This window comes from Lates calcarifer, linkage group LG1 (genome assembly GCF_001640805.2).
Source record: "Lates calcarifer isolate ASB-BC8 linkage group LG1, TLL_Latcal_v3, whole genome shotgun sequence".
In the NCBI taxonomy this organism is placed as follows: Eukaryota; Metazoa; Chordata; class Actinopteri; family Centropomidae; genus Lates; species Lates calcarifer.
Window position 1 is genome coordinate 17956626 of NC_066833.1, and position 19123 is coordinate 17975748.

The window sequence follows — 19123 nt, forward strand, 5'->3', positions numbered from 1 at the left end:
AGCAACTCCAGCACTGACGCCTCTCGCATTATTTGACATCCAAATGCACATGCAAATTTCTGCCACTGCACATCTGTTGGATGAAAGTACAGGGAAGTTTCTTTCTGTCACAGGTCTTTTTTTTTTTATCGATCATCAATAATGAATAAAACACTAACTGTACTGTAACTGCAGGAATTTTGTTTTCAGAACAACAAGCACTCATGTCACAGGAAAACACATAGACAATGCAGCTGACTGCACTAAATATTGTCCATGAAATTTTAATTACAGACAACAGTACAAAGAAAATGGTTTACTAGTGACAGAAAAAAGTCAAGAAAAAAATAAAAACAGAAAATAAATAGATAAAATGTAAATGTAAATGAAAAAACAACAACAAATAAAGAAAGAATTGCTCCTTTTTTAGTAAGCTTTTGTCAGTGTCGAAGTTTACCAAGAGAAGGAAAGCTTTAAAGTAAACCTGTTGACCCTAGTTTCTCTGACAACTGTGTGTGACATAAGCCCACCATTAGCTAAGCTTATCTAACCAAGACTAAACAAATTTTACACCTTGTGTAAAATGTACATGTATGACTTGGAGAAACAGAAACATGTTGTGACTCTTTCTTTCATAAAACTACTTAATGCATCTGTGATTGATAAGAAGCTTCCTACATAAGATATAGATGAAAGTTGGATGCCCCGATCAAGGTATGTCTGACGTAAAATGCCCCAGTGTGCAACTCCTCAGAAATTAATCGGAAAGACATTTGTGTGAGGGGAAGACCCAACCAAAAAAAAGTGTAGACATTAATGAAACATTTGCTGTGAACGGATGTCTATGAGAAAGAAACAAACACAGAGAGGGACAGAGAGAGAAAGAGTATGGGGAAGCTGGGACATCTGGAGGATGCTGTATCTGCCCCCATCATACTTGGTAAGGGGCAAAAACAAAGGCGTAACTGGCTCATTTCAAAAATGTGTATTTGTTCGTAGAACACGTAAACGCCCCCCGGTAGGCAGAGGGAGGTAGGTTACAGTTAGCTCCGCCCCCCGGTGCTGAAAACGTGATTGGTGAAGTTGTGTTGACAAATCGGTGATTACAAAAGTTGTTGGGCATGAACCAAAGTAACAACTTCGTAACACGAAATATGAACAGTTAGTCCTAAGTCGCTGCAACAGTTTTGTAACAGTGGACTGAGGTTTTGTCGCCAGTTAGCTAAGTGTTGTCTCCTAAGCGACGACTTGGTGGGTCTCGTGTCACCAGCTTATCGTTAGCTAGCTGGCTAAGTGCTTAGCGGAGAGTTGACAGACACATGGTTCATGAGAGGGCACAGCCGCTACCAGAGAGGTAAGAGTGACATTTATAACTGTATTAAATGGCTGTGCTTGTCGTCTACATGGTAGCAACTTCATAACCTCTCTAAGAGAAGTCGTACCAACCGTGTGGTGATATTCCTGTTAACTAACGTGTTTGGTGTTGCGTTTGAAATGTATCTTATCTGGTTACCTTTGAACCAGCAGCGGGTGTAATTACTTTAACTCCTCCTATAACTGTACCTACCCCTCTTTTGATAGCTGGTACTGCCGAGCACTGACGACTATGACATTAACATGACCACAAGCCCGGCATGACAGCAGTGACCGGAGGGAGGATCAGCACGATGGGGACACCGGGTAGAACCACCAGCCTCAACTTTTCATATGAGGAGGACGCCCCGGACTCTTCTGCCCTCTCATCCTCCGCCATGTCCATTGACAGGCTCTTCCCGGCCCTCTTGGAGTGCTTTGGGATAATCCTGTGTGGATACGTCGCAGGGAGGGCAAACATCATCACTTCCACCCAGGCCAAAGGGCTGGGGAATTTTGTGTCCAAGTTTGCCCTCCCAGCGCTGCTGTTCAAGAACATGGTTCTGTTGGACTTTGGTAATGTCATCTGGCCATTTCTCTGGAGCATCCTCATTGCCAAAGTGTCTGTGTTTGTCATCGTCTGTGTCCTCACACTGGTAGTTGCCAGTCCCGAGAGTCGTTATAGTAAGGCTGGGATCTTCTCAATATTTGCCACACAAAGTAATGACTTTGCTTTGGGATATCCTATAGGTAAGTGTAATGCCTTTAAACCTGCCACCCACAACGCCTTTCAGTCACTGCTGCGACTGTAATCAAGCTGTCTTAATGCTTGTCCATCCGTCAAACTAAAACTATAATTATAGGTTTGTAATTCTGTAAACTACCTTGGTATATCAAGCTGGATATCACTGTTTTCAGGGCCTGCTTTTATTAACATTGCCTTAAACAGAAAAATTCCTAAACCATGAGTGTGATTGAGTATTTTGTACTCACACTCAAAGTTCAGCATAAATGTAAACATACCTCTAACTGGTCCAATTGTCTAATAACAAATGGAGTGGAAATTAATTTCAGCAGTTCCTTATTTCGCTCATGCAGAATTTATAGCGGCACCAAACTTATAGCTGCAACCATAAAAAAATTCTTAGATCTGATAATACGGTGTTGACATTTTCAAGAAGTATCTTTTATTTTGCTTTCACTCCAACAAGAACAAGAACTTCAGGAACTTTCACATTTGAATTATTGCTCTGCTGCTGGCCTCTCTCCCGAGGCAGCTCTTCAGACTCTCTTGCAGACTTTTAGGTGATTTGTTTCTGTGAGACTTACAGTATACTAGCATGGTTAAGGCAGGTATGACACAATCAACCAGTGATGATAAATGAGGGCCCTGTGGTCTAGTGTAAAGCTTATGTTCCTAACCAAACCAAAAATATTTCTGAGTTTCTGTGAGCTTTGCTTGTGTGCAGCCTTTTAATGTGGTATCTAGCAAAAATCTTATTCATGAGATTTTTTATTGGTGACTTTCTTGACTACAGTTGCACCACATATTGAGCCATTTGTCTTCATCTTTTTTCTACAGTTGAAGCCCTGTACCAGAACACACACGCAGAGTACCTCCAGTACATCTACCTGGTTGCACCTGTGTCCCTGATGCTTTTGAATCCCATTGGTTTTGCCTTCTGTGAGATCCAGAAGTGGAAGGATCAGGGAAACCATCAGCAGAGCAAATTTCTGATAGTGGGGCTTGTAGTTTTACAGGTCTTAAAGAACCCCATAGTATTCATGGTTATAATCGGCATCATCGCCCACTTTGTCCTGCACCAGACAATTCCTGCCTTCATGGCTGAATTTGTGGATGGCCTGGCCAACTCTTTTGGAGGAGCAGCTCTCTTCTACTTGGGTCTGTCCATGGTGGGCCAGTTAAGAAAACTGACCAGATCCACAGTTGTTACACTGATATTACTCATCACCGCAAAACTGTGAGTGGAAAACACTAACGTCTTCCCTGCAGCTGATGGTCATTTCATAGAAGAGATGACTTTGTGTTATCAGATGACCTTGTATTTTGATAATGAGACATGCTCTAGGAGTGTAGAGAGAGTCAGCAGGTTAGAGCTTTGTAAAGTACTCCCAACATGTTGTTTTGTGCTGATGGTTTGAATGACTCAGACCTTTCTCAGACCACAAACCTTTTACCAAGTGGATGACATGTGACGAGGTCTCAGTAGCATGAAGCATGATAATAGCTTGTGTTATGTAAATATTTTAACAGCTCTGCATTTCACAGTATAGTGTTAACTAACCCCTCGAATAATGACACATGACACTGGTCTTTTGATTTGATTTTCAGGTTGCTAATGCCCCTGATTTGCAAGGACATGGTGGATCTGTTGGACAATAGCAACACCAGTGCTCTGAACCACTCAAGCCTCTCCAATTATGCCTTTCTTTATGGAGTGTTTCCCACTGCACCAAGCGTGGCTATCTATGCTGTCTATTACAATGCAGAACTAGAAGTTGTGAGTTATTTACATCTACCTGCTAAACCATCTATCTGCCATTCAAATGCTGTACCCTTTGTGGTTTTTTTTTCTTTTTAAATCACTGTACATCAATTTATTATTCTACTTTCTGACAGGTAACCTCTGGGATGGTGATCAGCACTTTTCTCTCAGCTCCGATAATGTATGTTTCTGCCTGGTTACTTACAATCCCTTGGATGGATCCGGAGCTTTTGATGAATTCACTGCAGAATGTTAGCTTTAACATAAGCATAGTGAGCTTAGTTGCACTGGTGAGTCACAAACAGGCATGTAGATTTTTTTTAATGTGTAGGCTTGTTGTTGGATTACATGTCAGTCATCTGATTCTTTTGTTTATTTTGCTTAATCTTGAAATGTGGAAACTAAATGAAGTAAAAATAGCTTAAATAACTTTATAACTGAAAACAGTTTGGCCAGTTACTGTACTTTCCCCAACAAGACACAGTTCACTGTTGCTAGTTTCTATTGTTGCATCATTTGAGACAAGTAAAGTGAAAATACAAAAATATGGCTTCTTGTTAGATGTTTATGCCACTGTGGTAGGTTAACATTAAAGGGCTCTTCCTGAGTGAGTGTGCCTGACTCGCAGTCTCACTTCCTCATTTATTCTCACTTTCAGTGCTTTTTTAAGGAACCTGTATATAAATAATCATAATCTTTGCAGCAAAGAAACATGTTCACAGTTGTTTTTGTATTCTGCAGTGTCCTATACTTTAGTTCTTCCTCAGTGTTTCTGCTTCTTTGATAGGTCATGTTAAATAATTCAATTAAATAATTTAATTTAACAACCAGCCAACAAGGTCAAATATTAATTGTGTGTAGCATCTGTGTAAAAGTCTTTGTGTTGGTAAATGTGAATAATTTGAAATCTATGTCTTTTCTCTAACAGGTTTGGACAATTACTGTTATGTTTTTAAGTAAGAAATTCAAGAGGCTACCCCACATGTTTACTGTCAACCTTTTCTTGGCGCAGGTGAGCACATATAGAGATGCTCTCTAAACGGGTTTTACAGGCAGTTAGCTGAACTGACAAATTAACTGTGCATGTAGCTTCACATTAGTAAATGCCAATACTTATGCTTTCTAGTTTCTAACTTCTTGTGGGATGATCCTGTGGAACTTTGTGGTGAAGAAGGATAACTTCATTGGGCAGATCCTGACTTTCACATTATTATGTACCTCACTCTACAGTACTTACATGTGGACAGGTATGCTGATTCACATTAACCTCACATTAAACTGTATCACATTACCCAGATGAAGTCTAATATATGAGGATTGATTGCTAATGTTGTCATCTTGTCTTTTGTTGGTTTAGGTTTAATAGCACTCTCACTTGTGCTCTTGAGGAGAATTGAGGATCTGAAAGCTTCGTCGGGCATGTTGGTCATTGCAGGCTGGGGGTGAGTCACTATAAAGACGCATAAGTAGAGAAATGAAACTAGACTTGTTTGTCTGGTCCATTAAAAGGTAGAACCACAAACCTAGACACCCTGGGGCAGGGTCACTGAGCATCTTTATGTTTTACATTTTGATTCTGTCCCTGATTTTGTTGTAAATTTTGTCTTTATATTAACAGGATTCCAGCCTTAGTAACTGCTGTGATGCTTATATCTGGGGAAAAAATGTCTGACACAATTGACTCGTCTTTCTTTTATGGGAAACCACAGGTAACAACATTGGCTAAAAAGAAATGATTCTCCTGTCCTCTGCTGTTGAGGATTTGATTCAGCTGAGAATTACTGAAAAGTCTGAATACTGTACTTGTGAATATTGACAGATAATCTGCACCACAGTTATAGCTGCCCTCAGCATACTGCTGGGAGGGGGCTCACTTGTGTGTCTCAGTAGAGGAAGCTGGGCCCAGAATGACGAAATCATGGAGGGAGACTCTTCAGTTGGTACTGCAGAGGATCTTGTGACTGAAGTTGAACCAGAAAACCAGACTCTGGTTGAGCCAGTCACCCCATCAGGAGATGTCAACAGAGGTACTTTCTCTGAACTCAGTCTTGAAAGTTTTCAGTTACATGACAGTGAGTAAAGATGAATGTGCCAAGTACAACAGTGTGGTGATTAAAAGCTCTAACATCTAAAATGGTTTGCCAGTTGTGAAAACCCAAGCTAGAAAGGAAAGGAAAAAAGGAAGAAAACTTGTTGGATGTCATTATCTGGGGGAAACACTGAAAGTTGAATTGCTGATAAGTTCCTTTTTTAAAATGACCAGTGCATTACTGAATAGATCATTTCCCACAAATGATGCTGTCAAAAATATGTCACATGACTTTGTCATAAAGTTTGTGTTACTTTGAAAGAAGATGTCAAGAGAGAAAGATCAGGAAATTAGTTGTTGTTGATTCGTTGTTGTTCTTTTACCTGCATGTGGCAACTGAGTTATGGTTAACTTTAGACAGTTGGTTAAGGTTAGCAAAAGTCATAGGACAACAGTGTGAACAACTTCTACTAATAGATGGTAACCAGTAGTGAAATACTTAAGTTCTCATCATATGAATGTGATTTGTAGGCACTTGGTTACTGTGTAGTCAGAGAATCACTTTCTCTTTGTCACTTTGCTACCAGCATGCCTCATATGTGACTGTGCACCACCTCGGCCTATGCCTGACATGATCATCAGCACAAATATGAACAACACACCAACCACACTCACAGGTTGGTGTTGTATTGATAAGCAAATGACATGCATTTTTATTTTGTTAAGATGCATTAAACCCCAACAAGTAAAACCTAAACATATCAGCACACAACAACAACAACCATTTAACCTTTAAGAATATACAGCTTGTCTCTAAAATTCTGATGATTCAGTATTTTAATTCTTTGTTCTGCTACCATATTCAGGTCAGTGTGAGAATAACTGTGAGTCAACAGACTGCCTGCTTGTTCAAGTGGAAGAGCTCCAACAGGTTGCAGATAGACAAGTGGCCCGTCATGTGCTCTTATGTCTGCTTCTGACTGTCAGCTTGCTTGCTGTGAGTAAACCACCACCTTTCACTTCTACACCGTTTTGCCTGCATTATTATATTTAGTGTACTACAAACCAAATCAGACACAAATGGCTGAGCTGTGTAATTTTCTACCTCCTGTCAGTATCGGAGGAAGAAGAAACCCACTCAGAAAAAACATTAAATGAGAGATAAGATATATATTGAATAACACTAAATAGAAATACCATTAAATTTTGCTGCTTGTGGTTTTATGTGTTCTTGTAAATCTAAATAATGTTAAAAAATACTTTGAAGGCAGTTCAGTATACATCTGCCTGTTCTGTCACTGACACTAAATGATTTTTCAATACACCAGATATCACTCAGCAGGTTCCAGAGACTGGTCCTGTCAATAGGATTTGCTAGTTTTATATCTCAAATCTAAAATTCCTTGTGATTCTTGTTATGACAGAACTTGTCCAGCTGCCTGTGGTTACTCTTTAACCCTGTTCCTGGTAGACTCTACTTGGAGCTGCAGTTCTTCTGTGCAGTGGCCAACTATGGACAGGTTAGTGTTCCAAATAATGTAGATCTGGGATTGTGAGCATATATTGTCATAGCATACCAGTGTCATATAATGTTTTCTGTTGGCAGGGTTTTCTCTCCTTCGCTCTGTTTGGGCTGGACAAGCATTTGATTATACTACCATTTAAGAAGAGGTAAATGACATTTATGTTATGCATCTCTGAAGCACATTTGAAAGTTTTTAAACACACAATATACTGTGTGTGTATACTACACTGTAGTATACTGCATGCATGCATTTAAATTTTGTTTTTGTAAATGGGCTTCAGGTTATACAATCTGTGGTATGGAAAGAAGCAAGAGGAGCAGCTGGAGAATGAATTACCCGAGGATATCAGGATGACCTGCACCCAGTTCACCAAATACCACAAGGATCAGTGTTTTCATGACATTGTTAAGAGGAGGAGGTGAGAGCACATAGTCCGACTCACCGCTACTCTGGTCAGACGTTGATGAGAGAACATCTTGAATAAACAAATTCCCCTCTATGTTTGTAGAGTCATTCACAAACCACAATACTTCAAAAATGCTTCTCCTTCAGTAGTTTTGGTGCATGTGGGCTCTGGTTATTTCTCCTTTTTTCTTGTCTCTACCTGTAAAGAAAAGTACCTTGGGTGAATGCTTCTTTTGACTTTCAGGTGTGGGAAGAGGACTATGGTGGACTGTTTTCTTGGCTGTGAACTTGTGGAGTGGCTTCAGCAGGTGGGTTTGGCTCAGGACCGTGGGGAGGCTGTACTCTATGGGATGCGGTTACAGCAGGGTGGCGTGCTCCAGCACATCAAGCAGGAATACGGCTTCCAAGACAGTCGCCTTTATTACCGCTTCACGGAATAAGACAGTTGACAATTGTTGTATCCAAAAGGTAAATGTCATTTCATTTCATTAAAAACAGACAAATGCCAAAATACACCCAAAGGTAGAGTAACAGGTAGAACCACACTGATCTTAAAAGAATGCTGCACCTAGACTGAAAACTGTTTACACTCCTTTTGTCCACACCCTGTACAGGACAGCATTTCACAATGCACTATTGGGTAGCACAGCATAGTGCACAGTTGGGTGTTGACCAGGGCAAAGGAATAGGAAGGAGGTAACATTTTTAAATGATTTTTTTTAACCAGCTCAGTCTTATTTTTGTAGTTTTATATTCAACATTTCACTCACTGGGTTAATGCCTGATATGTAACTGCAACACCATTGTTACAACAGTCAATCAGGGCAGGAACATGAGCTGTCAGATGATCTTACAGTTAACTCCCTGCTTAGCTGTAATATCAAAACTATTTATTTTGAAGTGAAACTGAAAGTGGGAGGAACGGAAGTAACAGTGATGATCTGTCATGTGGAAAAATTGCAGATGGAACTACGTTTTGGTACAAAGCATGAGACTGGGCAACAATCTTAAACTCTGCCGGTTTTCAAATACAGCTAAAACTACAAAAATAAGACTTAAGATGTTTTCATTTAACATTGAATTTCAGGAATAACATAAGTAACAGGCATTTATAATCCTATGGGGTGATAAAGGACTTGTATAGTTTTTATGCAGTAAATAATGTGCACTTTCAGTAGTTTTATTTTCTGCTATTATGTGACCAATAATCCACAAAGAGGTGCTCTCATATACCAAATTAGAGGTGCAAGCAAAAACTCCCACTCGCCTACAGAGTGCACTATTTGTTATATTGAGACACCTCAGATTGTATTTTCATGCTTCTACCAAAGCCACTCGCTAAAAGACATAACGGGAGATGTGTTTAAACCTTTATTATCTTTTTTATAGTTTCTTGTAGTCAGTCTAATTTATTAATAATATAGCACAAAGCATAAGTAGTGTTGACTAGAGCTTAACAGTGATAACACTGTTTACCAGGACAACCTGAGCAGTATAGACCATTTGAGCAAACAACCAGCCAGTTTGGGAAAAAAAGGTATTCTTTATATTTCCATGGCCTTTTATTATTTTTTTAATGACAACAAAAGCAAACTGTCATTTTAAAAATTAAAAAGGTCATCATCATGAATATGTGTTGACCATAATGTGGACTGAAGTAATGTCAGAACTACAAGTGTTAATGTATATGCTTACTTAAAAGTGGTCATACATAAAACTCCCCCTCACTCCTTCGTATGAAACCTTATGAACTTAGAAACCTCATGAAAGTTGGTAAGATAGGAGCTGCTGTAATTCAAAACTTTTCTCAGGTAAATAATATTATTGCTTTTTTTAATGCAAAGATTTGTGTTTATTATTAACTCAATTGCATCAAAAGAAATGCTGCAAAAACATTTGTTGAACATTTTAATGAAAATATTTTAATCCAATGTGTCACACACGAATTCTGTCAAAGGCTGCATATTTATGATCTTCATTTGTTTTAAAATAAAATTTAACATTGGAACCCTAAAATCATGGATTGCATAATTATTTTGTTCTGTCCTGTATTTGTGGTCAAGGATTAGTCATACAAGAATATTTAGTCCGTCCTCTACAACGTGTTATTGCCTGAATTTCCTCGGCTGCATCATTATTTTGTACAATGATGTTAATAATGCTAAGTTGTGTTCTGATTTACAATGCAAGCATGTTTGTACTTGTACCAGACTAAAAGGTAAACTAACTGCAGAGACATTTACTGCTACTGTCACCCTGGAGACCTGTTTTTGTTGTTCCAACCAGTTGCAGGTCTCTCAGCTTTTGCTGTACGTAGCCATCTCCTCCTGGATAGAGCTGGAGAACAGATTCACCAAAAAATCAGGTTCCTCAATACCATCTGAAAGAAACTTCTCCATCTCTGTCATCTTCGCTTTTTCGAGCTGCCTCATATTTTCGATGATCTTCTGCCCTCTGTCCTATTGACAAGAAAAGAGAAAATGCATTATTTAAAGAACACTTTCTGCAGACAGTGGCCACAATAAACTGCAGGCTTGAGTTAAATTGCTAAACCTTGTAAGTGTCAATGATGGCAGCCATCACTTCATGCTTGACAAATAACCCGTGTTTGCGGTCAGGCTTGCTCCGGAAGCGGGGTTTCTTCTTCACAGGGTCATCTGGACCATAACTGGGAGAAGTCGTCTCCTTTAAGTCTTTGGCATACTTCACAAAGATGAACGGCTTGAATACAGAGCTGTTATACAAAAGAGTCACTTTGTGGATCATCTTAAACTGTGGCGAAAATAAATTCAAGGGATGCTTTACAAGCTCAAGACCAAGTTCTTTACCTTTCAGGGTCTGGAGTTGCTGTAAAATAGTGAACCCCTGGCAGATCAGGATTTGTGGGTATCACAGACACCATACTTCCTGTGGTCATGAACGTGCCCTCCATGTTGATGCCGCTATCTTTATCCCTCAGGATATCCATCATTGTCTCAGCAGTGATGTGGCCTTAATAAGCAAAATCAACACATACATAAACAGTGGTAGAACTCATGCCATGCTATTCCTGCTGCAGATAAACATTTCACTCAATAACTAACCGTTGCTCTTTTCCAACAGCTTCTTCCCCTCACAGTATCGGCTCCCAGAGGCCTCTATCCTGGCTGTAGTCGTAAAGGAGTAGACCGTAGCAAAGTTGAACTCAGACTTTCCATCCCACCAGCCCTTGCTTCGTGCATATTCCCTCATTTCTGGATGTTCCTTGTCAATCTTGGTTGTTATACCATATTGGTTTGAGATGTTGCGATATCCACCTGGAGAGGGGTAAAATGCGATGATATATGTAATGTCATTTTTCAAGCAGTGCACTGTGTTGATAGAAAACTCTACAGCTTCATACTCTTGTTTTAATCTGACTTCAGTTATCACTGTAGTAACACAAAAACAAGAAGAAGGTAGTTCTTAAATCTAGAAAAGTGGAAAAAGGCAAAGGCTGGATAAACATAAAAAAGGGGAGGAATTGTAGCTACAACATAATGCTACTACAGCCTGTCAAGAGTCTGTATTTTCAAGTAGATGCCATTAATGACGAGAGAGCTTTAAAAAATGTGTGAGTGGAGCAATTCACAATTGAAAAAATAAACTTGCCAGCGCTCTCTGGTGGACAAACTGTGCAATAGAGACACTGTTTCAGATTACCTCAAACACACTATTTGGTATTTTGTACTGCAATTTCTTGCCATTTTGTCAAAGTCATATTGACCAACGTAATTTATCCGGTGGGCTACATTTGGAATGTGTTTTAAACTTCTCCAGATTCATTTCCTCAGGAAGCACTAAGCTTTATTTACTAAAAATATGAGCATACCACTATTGCTTTATTGTTACGTTATAACACAAGATTTAATTTCCTCACCTTTCTGCACCCAATTGAATGGTTCATTCCTTTATTCTCTGTGTCACTACTGATCATCATACATGATACTATGTATAAAACTACTGAACTGTTAAAGTCTTTTTTGTTTCTTCGTGGTTATCACTCATGATTGGAAATAACGCAGCTCAACAGTAACGTGTCTTTTGAACTCACTCTAATGAACCATCTCATTTTTTCTTACCTTCCACTCTCTCTGCAGCCCAGTGCTTCCCTGACGTTTCCAGCAGCCATGCCTCCTTCCTGTCTGAGATGAGGAAGCTGTTGTGGTAGGTGAAGCCACACTCATCCTCCATGCAAGATCCACCCTGACCATATTTCCCCAGCAGCTCGGTAATAACATCCACCGCTTTCTCTGCCGTGTCTGCTCTCTCAAGTCCAAGCCTGGGAAATTGTAGGTTCACAGATTCCTGTTTTGTCTATGAGTGTTTCTCACAAATTTATTCTGAGCTGACAAAAGCCAGCTGAAAAAAAATATGTGAAATTGTCTGTGGCTGGTACTATGTCATTAAATTTTCTCTTTTCACTACAAAATGAGCATAGTTTAACAAGTAACAGAGGCTCAGATATACAGACAACTCTGTTTACAGGGAGTTTTACCTGACAAGATCCATGCCAAGAAGAGCCTCGTCACCATCAGCACTCTCTCTGCCCCACACTGCCTCATTTCCAATACACACTTGATGCTCATTTGCACCCATCTCTGCCCCCCAGAGCCACGCTGGTTTACTCAACACAACTGCATAAGTGTGGACAACCTGCTCAATCTCTATGTATGTACACTTGCAAAGACAAACAAGACACAGGAGCAAAAGCTGTTAATGGTTATCTAATGGCATGTTCACCACAGAGCACAGACACGGTGCGGGAAATTGAAGGTTGGAGGGCAATAACAAGCTGTCTGTGTCACCTACCTCAACCTTCTCCTCTGCACCGTAGTCTCTGGAGGGAAAATACACCACCTCCTGGACTTCATCACAAGGCCTGTCAGAGTTTTTTCCAAAGATGATGCGCTGTCCCTCAGTGGAGGGGGGCAGAGCCACAAAGGTGTCACAGGAGGACGGGTACATTTTGAATCACAGACTGAGAGTAAACGGAGAGAACAATTGACTGGTTATGGTCAGATTTAATTAGCATCAACAACCACTAACACCTTGAATACACCACAGGGATGTGAGTTTAGGTTTAGAGCTAAATGTTAATTATTAAATGTGATGTTTTCTGCAAGTTAGCCGGTGTGCAGTGTCATGTAAAGCTGTAACTCACTGATATAATAAGGTATCCTTACCAATGTCTGTCAGCCTCATCGAACACTGTCAGTATCAGCATAAGTTTCTATTCACGTTTCTGTTCCATATGATTTCCTCACGTCACTCTCTGACACGGAAACACTGCAGTCACGTGACCCAGATGAAGTTAGTTTTATATTCGTAGTAACGCGAGTTACAGGGTCACTTTTTTAATATTTTTGGTGTAGGAAATACTTTTAGTGAAATAATTACTGTGTGTACTAATTTTTTCTTATTGGTATGGATAACATCTATATGTGAATCAGATTTATGCTTTAACTACAAGTAGAAAATCGATTAAATAAAGTAATTTTGTTTCTTTATCTTTAAGTAATGTTGCTCTGTGACTGTTGTGACATAATATATTTTGCATACAAGGGGATTTAACGCAGTTTCAATCATAAATCCATTTTTTTTATTTTACTTTTTTCATTTTTACTTTTTACATTTTACTTAAGAAGTCTGGTTCAACGGCTCGCCTTCGACCTATGTGGAACTGTCTTCACGCGGACATATTTGTTTACAAGCGGAGGCAGCTGTTGGAAGCTAACGGCTCCGTTAGCCAAACTTAACACTGCGTTTTCCGTTTGGATAAAGTTATAGCTTGTCAGCCATGGGGAAGTCGTTTGCAAATTTCATGTGTAAGAAGGATTTTCACCCTGCGTCGAAGTCAAACATCAAAAAGGTGAGTGTCAGCTACAGTTAGCATTAATGCTTGTGTGGACTAGCTAACGAGCTATGCTCTTGCTAGCCCAGGTTGCTACTTAGCAAGAGCTAACACGAACCTCTATAATAATTATTCAAAGAATATCTGGACATCAGGTTTGAGGCTTTATTCTGTATGAATCGTGAGTGTAGACTAAGTCCCATTAAAGGGACTTGTGTAACCATGTAGTTGAATAAAGCTGTAGCTATTGCTAATCGTAGCTAACTTCAGATGTTCACGACCGCTCTACTCGGTTTACTTCTCCATCATGGTCTTTGGAGGGAGAGCCATGAATAATATCCTGGGCAATACATCATAGTTTTAATCACGATTGATTGATTCATTCATTGAATTCTCCATATTTGATAACAAATGGTGACTAGTCGTTTTCCTGTATAATAAACTGTAATTGCTGCACACGTGAGGGATCATAACCCGTAAGTGTGGAACACTACTGATAAATTTACTTAGTTCCTTGACATGTTTGTGCTACACGACCCACTGCTGATTGTTAATGTAATTTGAGATACATACAGTATGTGGAAGTGTTATGTCTAGGTATAGTACTGTGTGTAAATGTGCACAGCCAAGGGACTTTGGATGAAAACAGAGTCTGAGCCCCCTCTAGTGAATAAAAGTTACCAGCATTTCTATTTTTTACACACCTTGCCCCCTCGATTAATCATTCGGTCTGAAAAATACAAGAAATTGTTAAAAATGCCCACTGCCATCAAAAATGACTGGAAGTTGTCAGTTGTTCGACTAATGTACTATTCAGATGAGTATCTCGTATCCATTATGCAGCATGGGGTAGGTACAGGGCAGTGATTGCATATAGTGTGCAACAACTGAATATCCTTATAGCCATCTTATTTATTATTTGTATGTCTAGCAAGTAAGCTGACCCAAACAAATAGTTGGAGATGCATGAGAACCTAGGTCAAATATGTGCTATAATCCTAATTTTCTCTGTATTTTACAGGTATGGATAGCAGAGCAGAAACTGAGTTTCGAGAAGAAAAAGCAAGAAGACCTCATGCAGGCATATCTGAAAGAGCAGGAAACTTACAACAACAGGTTAGATTAATTAACAAGATGGTATCTTGTACTTCCTAGAAAACCTGTTGTCTTAATATCAGATTTATTTTTAATTATTGTATTTTTAGTTTACTGATAAATGCATATAAATACTTAATAATAAGTATATAACCAACCAGCGTATCGACCTCTTCCAAATTCACGTTGTAAATGCAGATAAACAAACAAAAAAGTTCATCATATTGTTTTTTAACCACTAGGTTGTTGATGGGGGATGATCGTGTTAAAAATGGCCTCAATTTCATGTATGAGGCTCCACCTGGAGCATCCAAAGGTAAATGATCAGTTTAGCCCAGTATCTCTGGTCCCTACTAAATATTATTTACTTCCAAACAGCTGATTCTTAAGAAAATAATGCATTAACATTTTAATACCTGTTCTTTTTTCATGACTCTCTTCTGCCCTAAAGAGGAAAAGAAAGAGGTAAAGTGGTTTACATTGGTTTCCAGTCATTTATAACAAGAAATGTTAACACAGAGAAATTAATAATGAATCTGAGTAGTCAAATAATGAAATGTGTTTGTTTGTTAGGAGGGAGAGGAAGAGTACAAATTTGAGTGGCAGAAGGGAGCTCCTCGAGAGAAGTAAGTGGTTGATTTTATACACTCTGAAATTTTCTGGCAGATTGTCCAGAGCACTCTCAGAATTTGCTTTATTTTTATCTTTTATCTTTTTTATCTTATTTTCTCATTTAGATATGCAAAGGATGACATGAATATTAGAGATCAGCCATTTGGGATCCAGGTGCGTGATGATTAGTATTTGTTCGGAGAACATATACTGCACCATTTATTACCAGCCTCGGGGATTAAATCTGAGGAGGTCACAAGCTGAAGGGTTAAGAAACAAAATAAAACACATGATGTCTGTTTAACAAAATGATTTTATCTTCCTCATAAGTTTTATGTGAAATACTGTAACTTTCATATCATCCCAATCTTATAAATGATAAAAGGAACCAGAGCTTGTTGTGAATTTAGAACATTACTGGACTGTATTTTGCCTTTTGATAAGGTGTTGCCATCATTTTCTAAAACAATAGGTAGAATATGGTGATTTTTAAATTTAGTTTGAATTATTTTAAAATTATTATGCATGCATTTCCAGTATTTAGACAATTACAATTAATGTCTGTTGTTATTAACTTCACAGGTGCGCAACGTGAGATGCATCAAATGTCACAAATGGGGCCATGTGAACACAGACAGAGAGTGTCCTCTATATGGGCTGTCGGGTATCAATGCCAGCTCTGTGGCCTCAGAGGAGGCAGCAGGTAGAGAACATACGATATTTGTGTAATGCAGGCATTACTTCAAACATGCTTTGTGCAGTGTGACAGTTTTACCAATGTAATTAAATGTTAACATGCCATGAAACCTCAGGATTTCATATATATATTTTATTTTTATGTCATTGAACTATACACAAGTAATTAATTAAAAGAAGCATCAGCAGAAAAGCACATGTTAATATTAACATATAAATATATGGGTCAAATAGAATAAATAATCATAACATATGTAGATTTCCCCGCTGAAATTCGCTATATATGTATTTCTGTTTAATATATTTGTTGATAGCTATGCAATTTAAAAACTGTAGAATATTTTTTTGTTTTTACCAGAGAACAAAGATCCAGAATATCTGTGCTACTTGATATTCGTGGCCAGTAGGTTAGCTTTTGTGCAGCAGGTACACCTACTGTACCTTTTCCTCTCCAGTTTTCAACTGGAGCTCCCATTCTTGAGCTGATTCTGGGTTCTGCAATCAGCGAGTTGAGTAGTCAAATAATAATGTTTACTCTGGAAGAGTCCAGTCAGTGCATGGTGTTGATGGTGGAGTGCTGTAATGGTCTCCCTCCTGTGCCGGGAGAAAAAAATGTAATTATTGTGTATTCTGATTCCCCTAACTGCTGCTTTGGCAGAGAATGATATTGTATGATTTGCTCAGCCGGAAGTGGAGTGAGTTGATTTGATGTCCCATTCTGTTAACAAAGCCGCCCCTGAAATTCCCACTGTGGAGATAGTGGTTGGCATGGGTTTGACATCAATGGGACTCTGAGGCTGTGATTTGTGCTAACAGGTCCGTCGATGCACCCCTCAGAGTTAATGGCAGAGATGCGAAACAGTGGGTTTGCCCTGAAAAAATGTGTCCTTGGTAGGAATGCTACTGTTTGTGATCCATCGCAGGTAATTGTCTGTCTCGCACTCCCATCTTTGCACACATAGGACAATGTATACGAACACACACATATACTCTACCCTTCAGAGAGAAAGGACTAACTCCATCTATACCTAGCATGTATAAACACTGCAAAGTGGCCAGTTATTGGAGCAACATATGTGACATAAGTGAAGTGAACAGATTTGATTATACACATTTTCTCATTGTTTAACATTTTGTTTTTAATAATAATAATTGTTTTTAATCAAATGCTCAGATTTGCCTATGAGAGCGTTTTTTTATCTGTACATTGTTGTTCTGATTTCAATGCAAATTTAAATGTGCTGTGTACTTAGGAATATGTTGCCAGCGATGAAGAGGACGATCCTGAGGTGGAATTTCTGAAGTCATTAACGACCAAGGAAAAACAGAAACTCCTCAGGTAAAAATGCAGCATAGTTTGCAACTCTTTATGTAGTAAAGCTTAAGGGAATTGGACTGTACTAACTGATTACTAGGCAATAACAATGTTTTTTTCTAACATGATTTTAATATTTTTAAGCTTCATATTGATACAGTATGGTGGAAAGAAATCCCTGATATATGATCCAGTTGATTACAAGGTTAAGACAATATTGTCCTAAATGTTTGATATTAAATTTTAAAACCTTGTGTGTATGTACTGTTTATATTTGATATAACATCTGGTCTCTACTCTGTTCTGGTGTTTTTTATTTAGCTTTCATGTCCCTTAACATTCACCTTAAACCTCAGTGTGATTCATAGAATTAATTTTACTGATAGTGGATGTCTGTCACCTGCCTTGTTGGAAAATGTTAATTGAACAATGATGTTTTTGTTGCTGTTGTACAGAAAACTCGATCGCCAGGAAAAGAAGGAGGCCAAGAAAAAGAAGAGCAAAAAACAGAAAAAGAAAAGCAAAAGAAAACACACAAAGAAGCATGAAAGCAGTGGCAGCTCCAGTGACTCCTCCAGTAGCAGCAGCAGTGATAGTGGTTCAGATTCAGACAGCCATGGTAAGTTCAAGAGCCAGAAGCGAAAGAAGAACAAGAAAAGAGATTCCTGTCGGGATAACAGCTCTAAGAGCGAGCAACGAGTCAAGAGTCAGAGAAAGGCCTCCTCTCACAGGAGCAGGTCACCGAGCCCTCACGCTGGACAGAGGCGGCCTGAAGAGGAGTCCCGAGATTACAGAGAAATACGGGCAGAGAGGGGAAGGAGCAGGAGTCGAAATCGCAGCCTGGAGGACAAGATCAAGTCGGAGGGAGGTCAAGAGAGAAAGAGACACGCCAGCAGGGACAGGCAGGGACCTAGCAGCTCCAAGTCTGGTTTGGACCGAAGTAGGAGCCGCGAGAGAGGCAGGGAGGACAGAGGTAAAGACAGGCATCGCAGCAGAGATGGTGAGAGGAACAGAAGTAGCACAGATGGAAGGAAAGGCAGAACAGCAGATGGGAGGAGCAGAAGCAGGGAAAGGGGGAAAGAAAGGGAGGGCAGAGGAAGAAGTAGGAGTAGGAGTAGGGATAGAAGAGACAGAAGCCAAGAAGGAGCTAAAAGAAAGCACTGATTGTTTTTATTTTTAACTTTCTTTTCCCTCAAACAAAGCGTGAAAATGTTTTTTTCTTTATTGTTAAGTAGGTCTCTTGATAATCCCTCAGAGTCCCTCTATTTAAAAATCGTGTAGATGAAGTGTAGATGAAGTATATGTGGGTCTCTTTCTCTTCCAGTAGAGGGAAGCAGTGGACAGAAAATGTCTAGCTGCAGCTCATTGCGCCCGTGTGTTGTCTCGTACGAAAGGGTCTAAATTAATTGATTACCATTGGAAGCAATTTGCAGCTATGATCTGTTGATGGGAAAATGTTGGACTCATTTTCATGGTCACTTGGCCGCTTTAAAGACTATTTCTGTCGCTGCAGTTTTTATCCTCCTTTCATTATTGTGTCTTTTTTTTGAAAATATCGACATTGTATAAGCTGTGGTGCTTAGACGGCTGTTGACCCCTGAAAAAATCAGGACTTACATTTTTTTGATTAAATGTTTAATTCTCTCAGTTTAATGCGTTTATTTTCCATAGATGTGATGAATGTCAGCGTCATGGAAAATGAAGATGCGTAATTGTCTTGTGATTGTCTACGTT

General features: G+C 39.2%; 3 protein-coding genes across 5 annotated transcripts; 2 read left to right on the top strand and 1 right to left on the bottom strand.

The window, feature by feature from the left end:
• Positions 1–1033: 1033 nt before the first annotated feature.
• gpr155a (G protein-coupled receptor 155a) lies at positions 1034–9815 on the top strand. 2 transcript variants are annotated; one of them, XM_018675771.2, is made up of 16 exons: positions 1035–1333; positions 1561–2082; positions 2915–3314; positions 3686–3854; positions 3974–4129; positions 4768–4851; positions 4966–5086; positions 5197–5281; positions 5458–5548; positions 5659–5866; positions 6456–6545; positions 6735–6865; positions 7293–7388; positions 7475–7539; positions 7675–7812; positions 8044–9815. In XM_018675771.2, exons 2-16 carry the CDS (start codon positions 1614–1616, stop codon positions 8237–8239), a joined length of 2499 nt encoding a protein of 832 aa, XP_018531287.1. In that variant the 5' UTR covers positions 1035–1333; positions 1561–1613; the 3' UTR covers positions 8240–9815. The 2 variants fall into 2 exon arrangements, with proteins under 2 accessions (XP_018531289.1, XP_018531287.1); XM_018675773.2 differs by lacking the exon at positions 6456–6545 and having other exon boundaries at positions 1034–1333.
• On the bottom strand, positions 9695–13137 carry scrn3 (secernin 3). Of its 2 annotated transcripts, none has more exons than XM_018675775.2 (8): positions 13004–13137; positions 12630–12798; positions 12316–12497; positions 11900–12099; positions 10883–11095; positions 10628–10790; positions 10353–10467; positions 9695–10258 (listed from the first exon to the last, which is right to left on the bottom strand). In XM_018675775.2, the coding sequence occupies exons 2-8, from the start codon at positions 12783–12785 to the stop codon at positions 10097–10099; spliced, it is 1191 nt and encodes a 396-aa protein (XP_018531291.1). In that variant the 5' UTR covers positions 12786–12798; positions 13004–13137; the 3' UTR covers positions 9695–10096. The 2 variants fall into 2 exon arrangements, with proteins under 2 accessions (XP_018531291.1, XP_018531290.1); XM_018675774.2 differs by having other exon boundaries at positions 10353–10533.
• Positions 13138–13485: 348 nt separating this feature from the next.
• Positions 13486–19036, top strand: cir1 (corepressor interacting with RBPJ, CIR1). The gene is made up of 10 exons (XM_018675770.2): positions 13486–13689; positions 14693–14787; positions 15009–15082; positions 15218–15231; positions 15340–15392; positions 15504–15552; positions 15961–16081; positions 16891–16997; positions 17328–17413; positions 17845–19036. Exons 1-10 carry the CDS (start codon positions 13618–13620, stop codon positions 18551–18553), a joined length of 1380 nt encoding a protein of 459 aa, XP_018531286.1. The 5' UTR covers positions 13486–13617; the 3' UTR covers positions 18554–19036.
• The last annotated feature ends 87 nt before the right edge of the window (positions 19037–19123 follow it).

What these genes read in the sequence shown, in the direction of transcription:
- cir1 (XM_018675770.2), top strand. Translation starts at nt 13,618, where the DNA reads ATGGGGAAGTCGTTTGCAAATTTCATGTGTAAGAAGGATTTTCACCCT. An exon ending in AAGGGAGCTCCTCGAGAGAA is followed by an intron (nt 15,393 to 15,503) that starts GTAAGTGGTTGA and finishes TTTCTCATTTAG; the next exon opens with ATATGCAAAGGATGACATGA. An exon ending in GGCCTCAGAGGAGGCAGCAG is followed by an intron (nt 16,082 to 16,890) that starts GTAGAGAACATA and finishes TTGTGCTAACAG; the next exon opens with GTCCGTCGATGCACCCCTCA.
- scrn3 (XM_018675774.2), bottom strand. Translation starts at nt 12,785, where the DNA reads ATGTACCCGTCCTCCTGTGACACCTTTGTGGCTCTGCCCCCCTCCACT. An exon ending in CTTGGCATGGATCTTGTCAG is followed by an intron (nt 12,100 to 12,315) that starts GTAAAACTCCCT and finishes ACAATTTCCCAG; the next exon opens with GCTTGGACTTGAGAGAGCAG. An exon ending in GCAACTCCAGACCCTGAAAG is followed by an intron (nt 10,534 to 10,627) that starts GTAAAGAACTTG and finishes TTTGTATAACAG; the next exon opens with CTCTGTATTCAAGCCGTTCA.
- gpr155a (XM_018675771.2), top strand. Translation starts at nt 1,614, where the DNA reads ATGACAGCAGTGACCGGAGGGAGGATCAGCACGATGGGGACACCGGGT. An exon ending in ACAATGCAGAACTAGAAGTT is followed by an intron (nt 3,855 to 3,973) that starts GTGAGTTATTTA and finishes ACTTTCTGACAG; the next exon opens with GTAACCTCTGGGATGGTGAT. An exon ending in GACATTGTTAAGAGGAGGAG is followed by an intron (nt 7,813 to 8,043) that starts GTGAGAGCACAT and finishes TTTGACTTTCAG; the next exon opens with GTGTGGGAAGAGGACTATGG.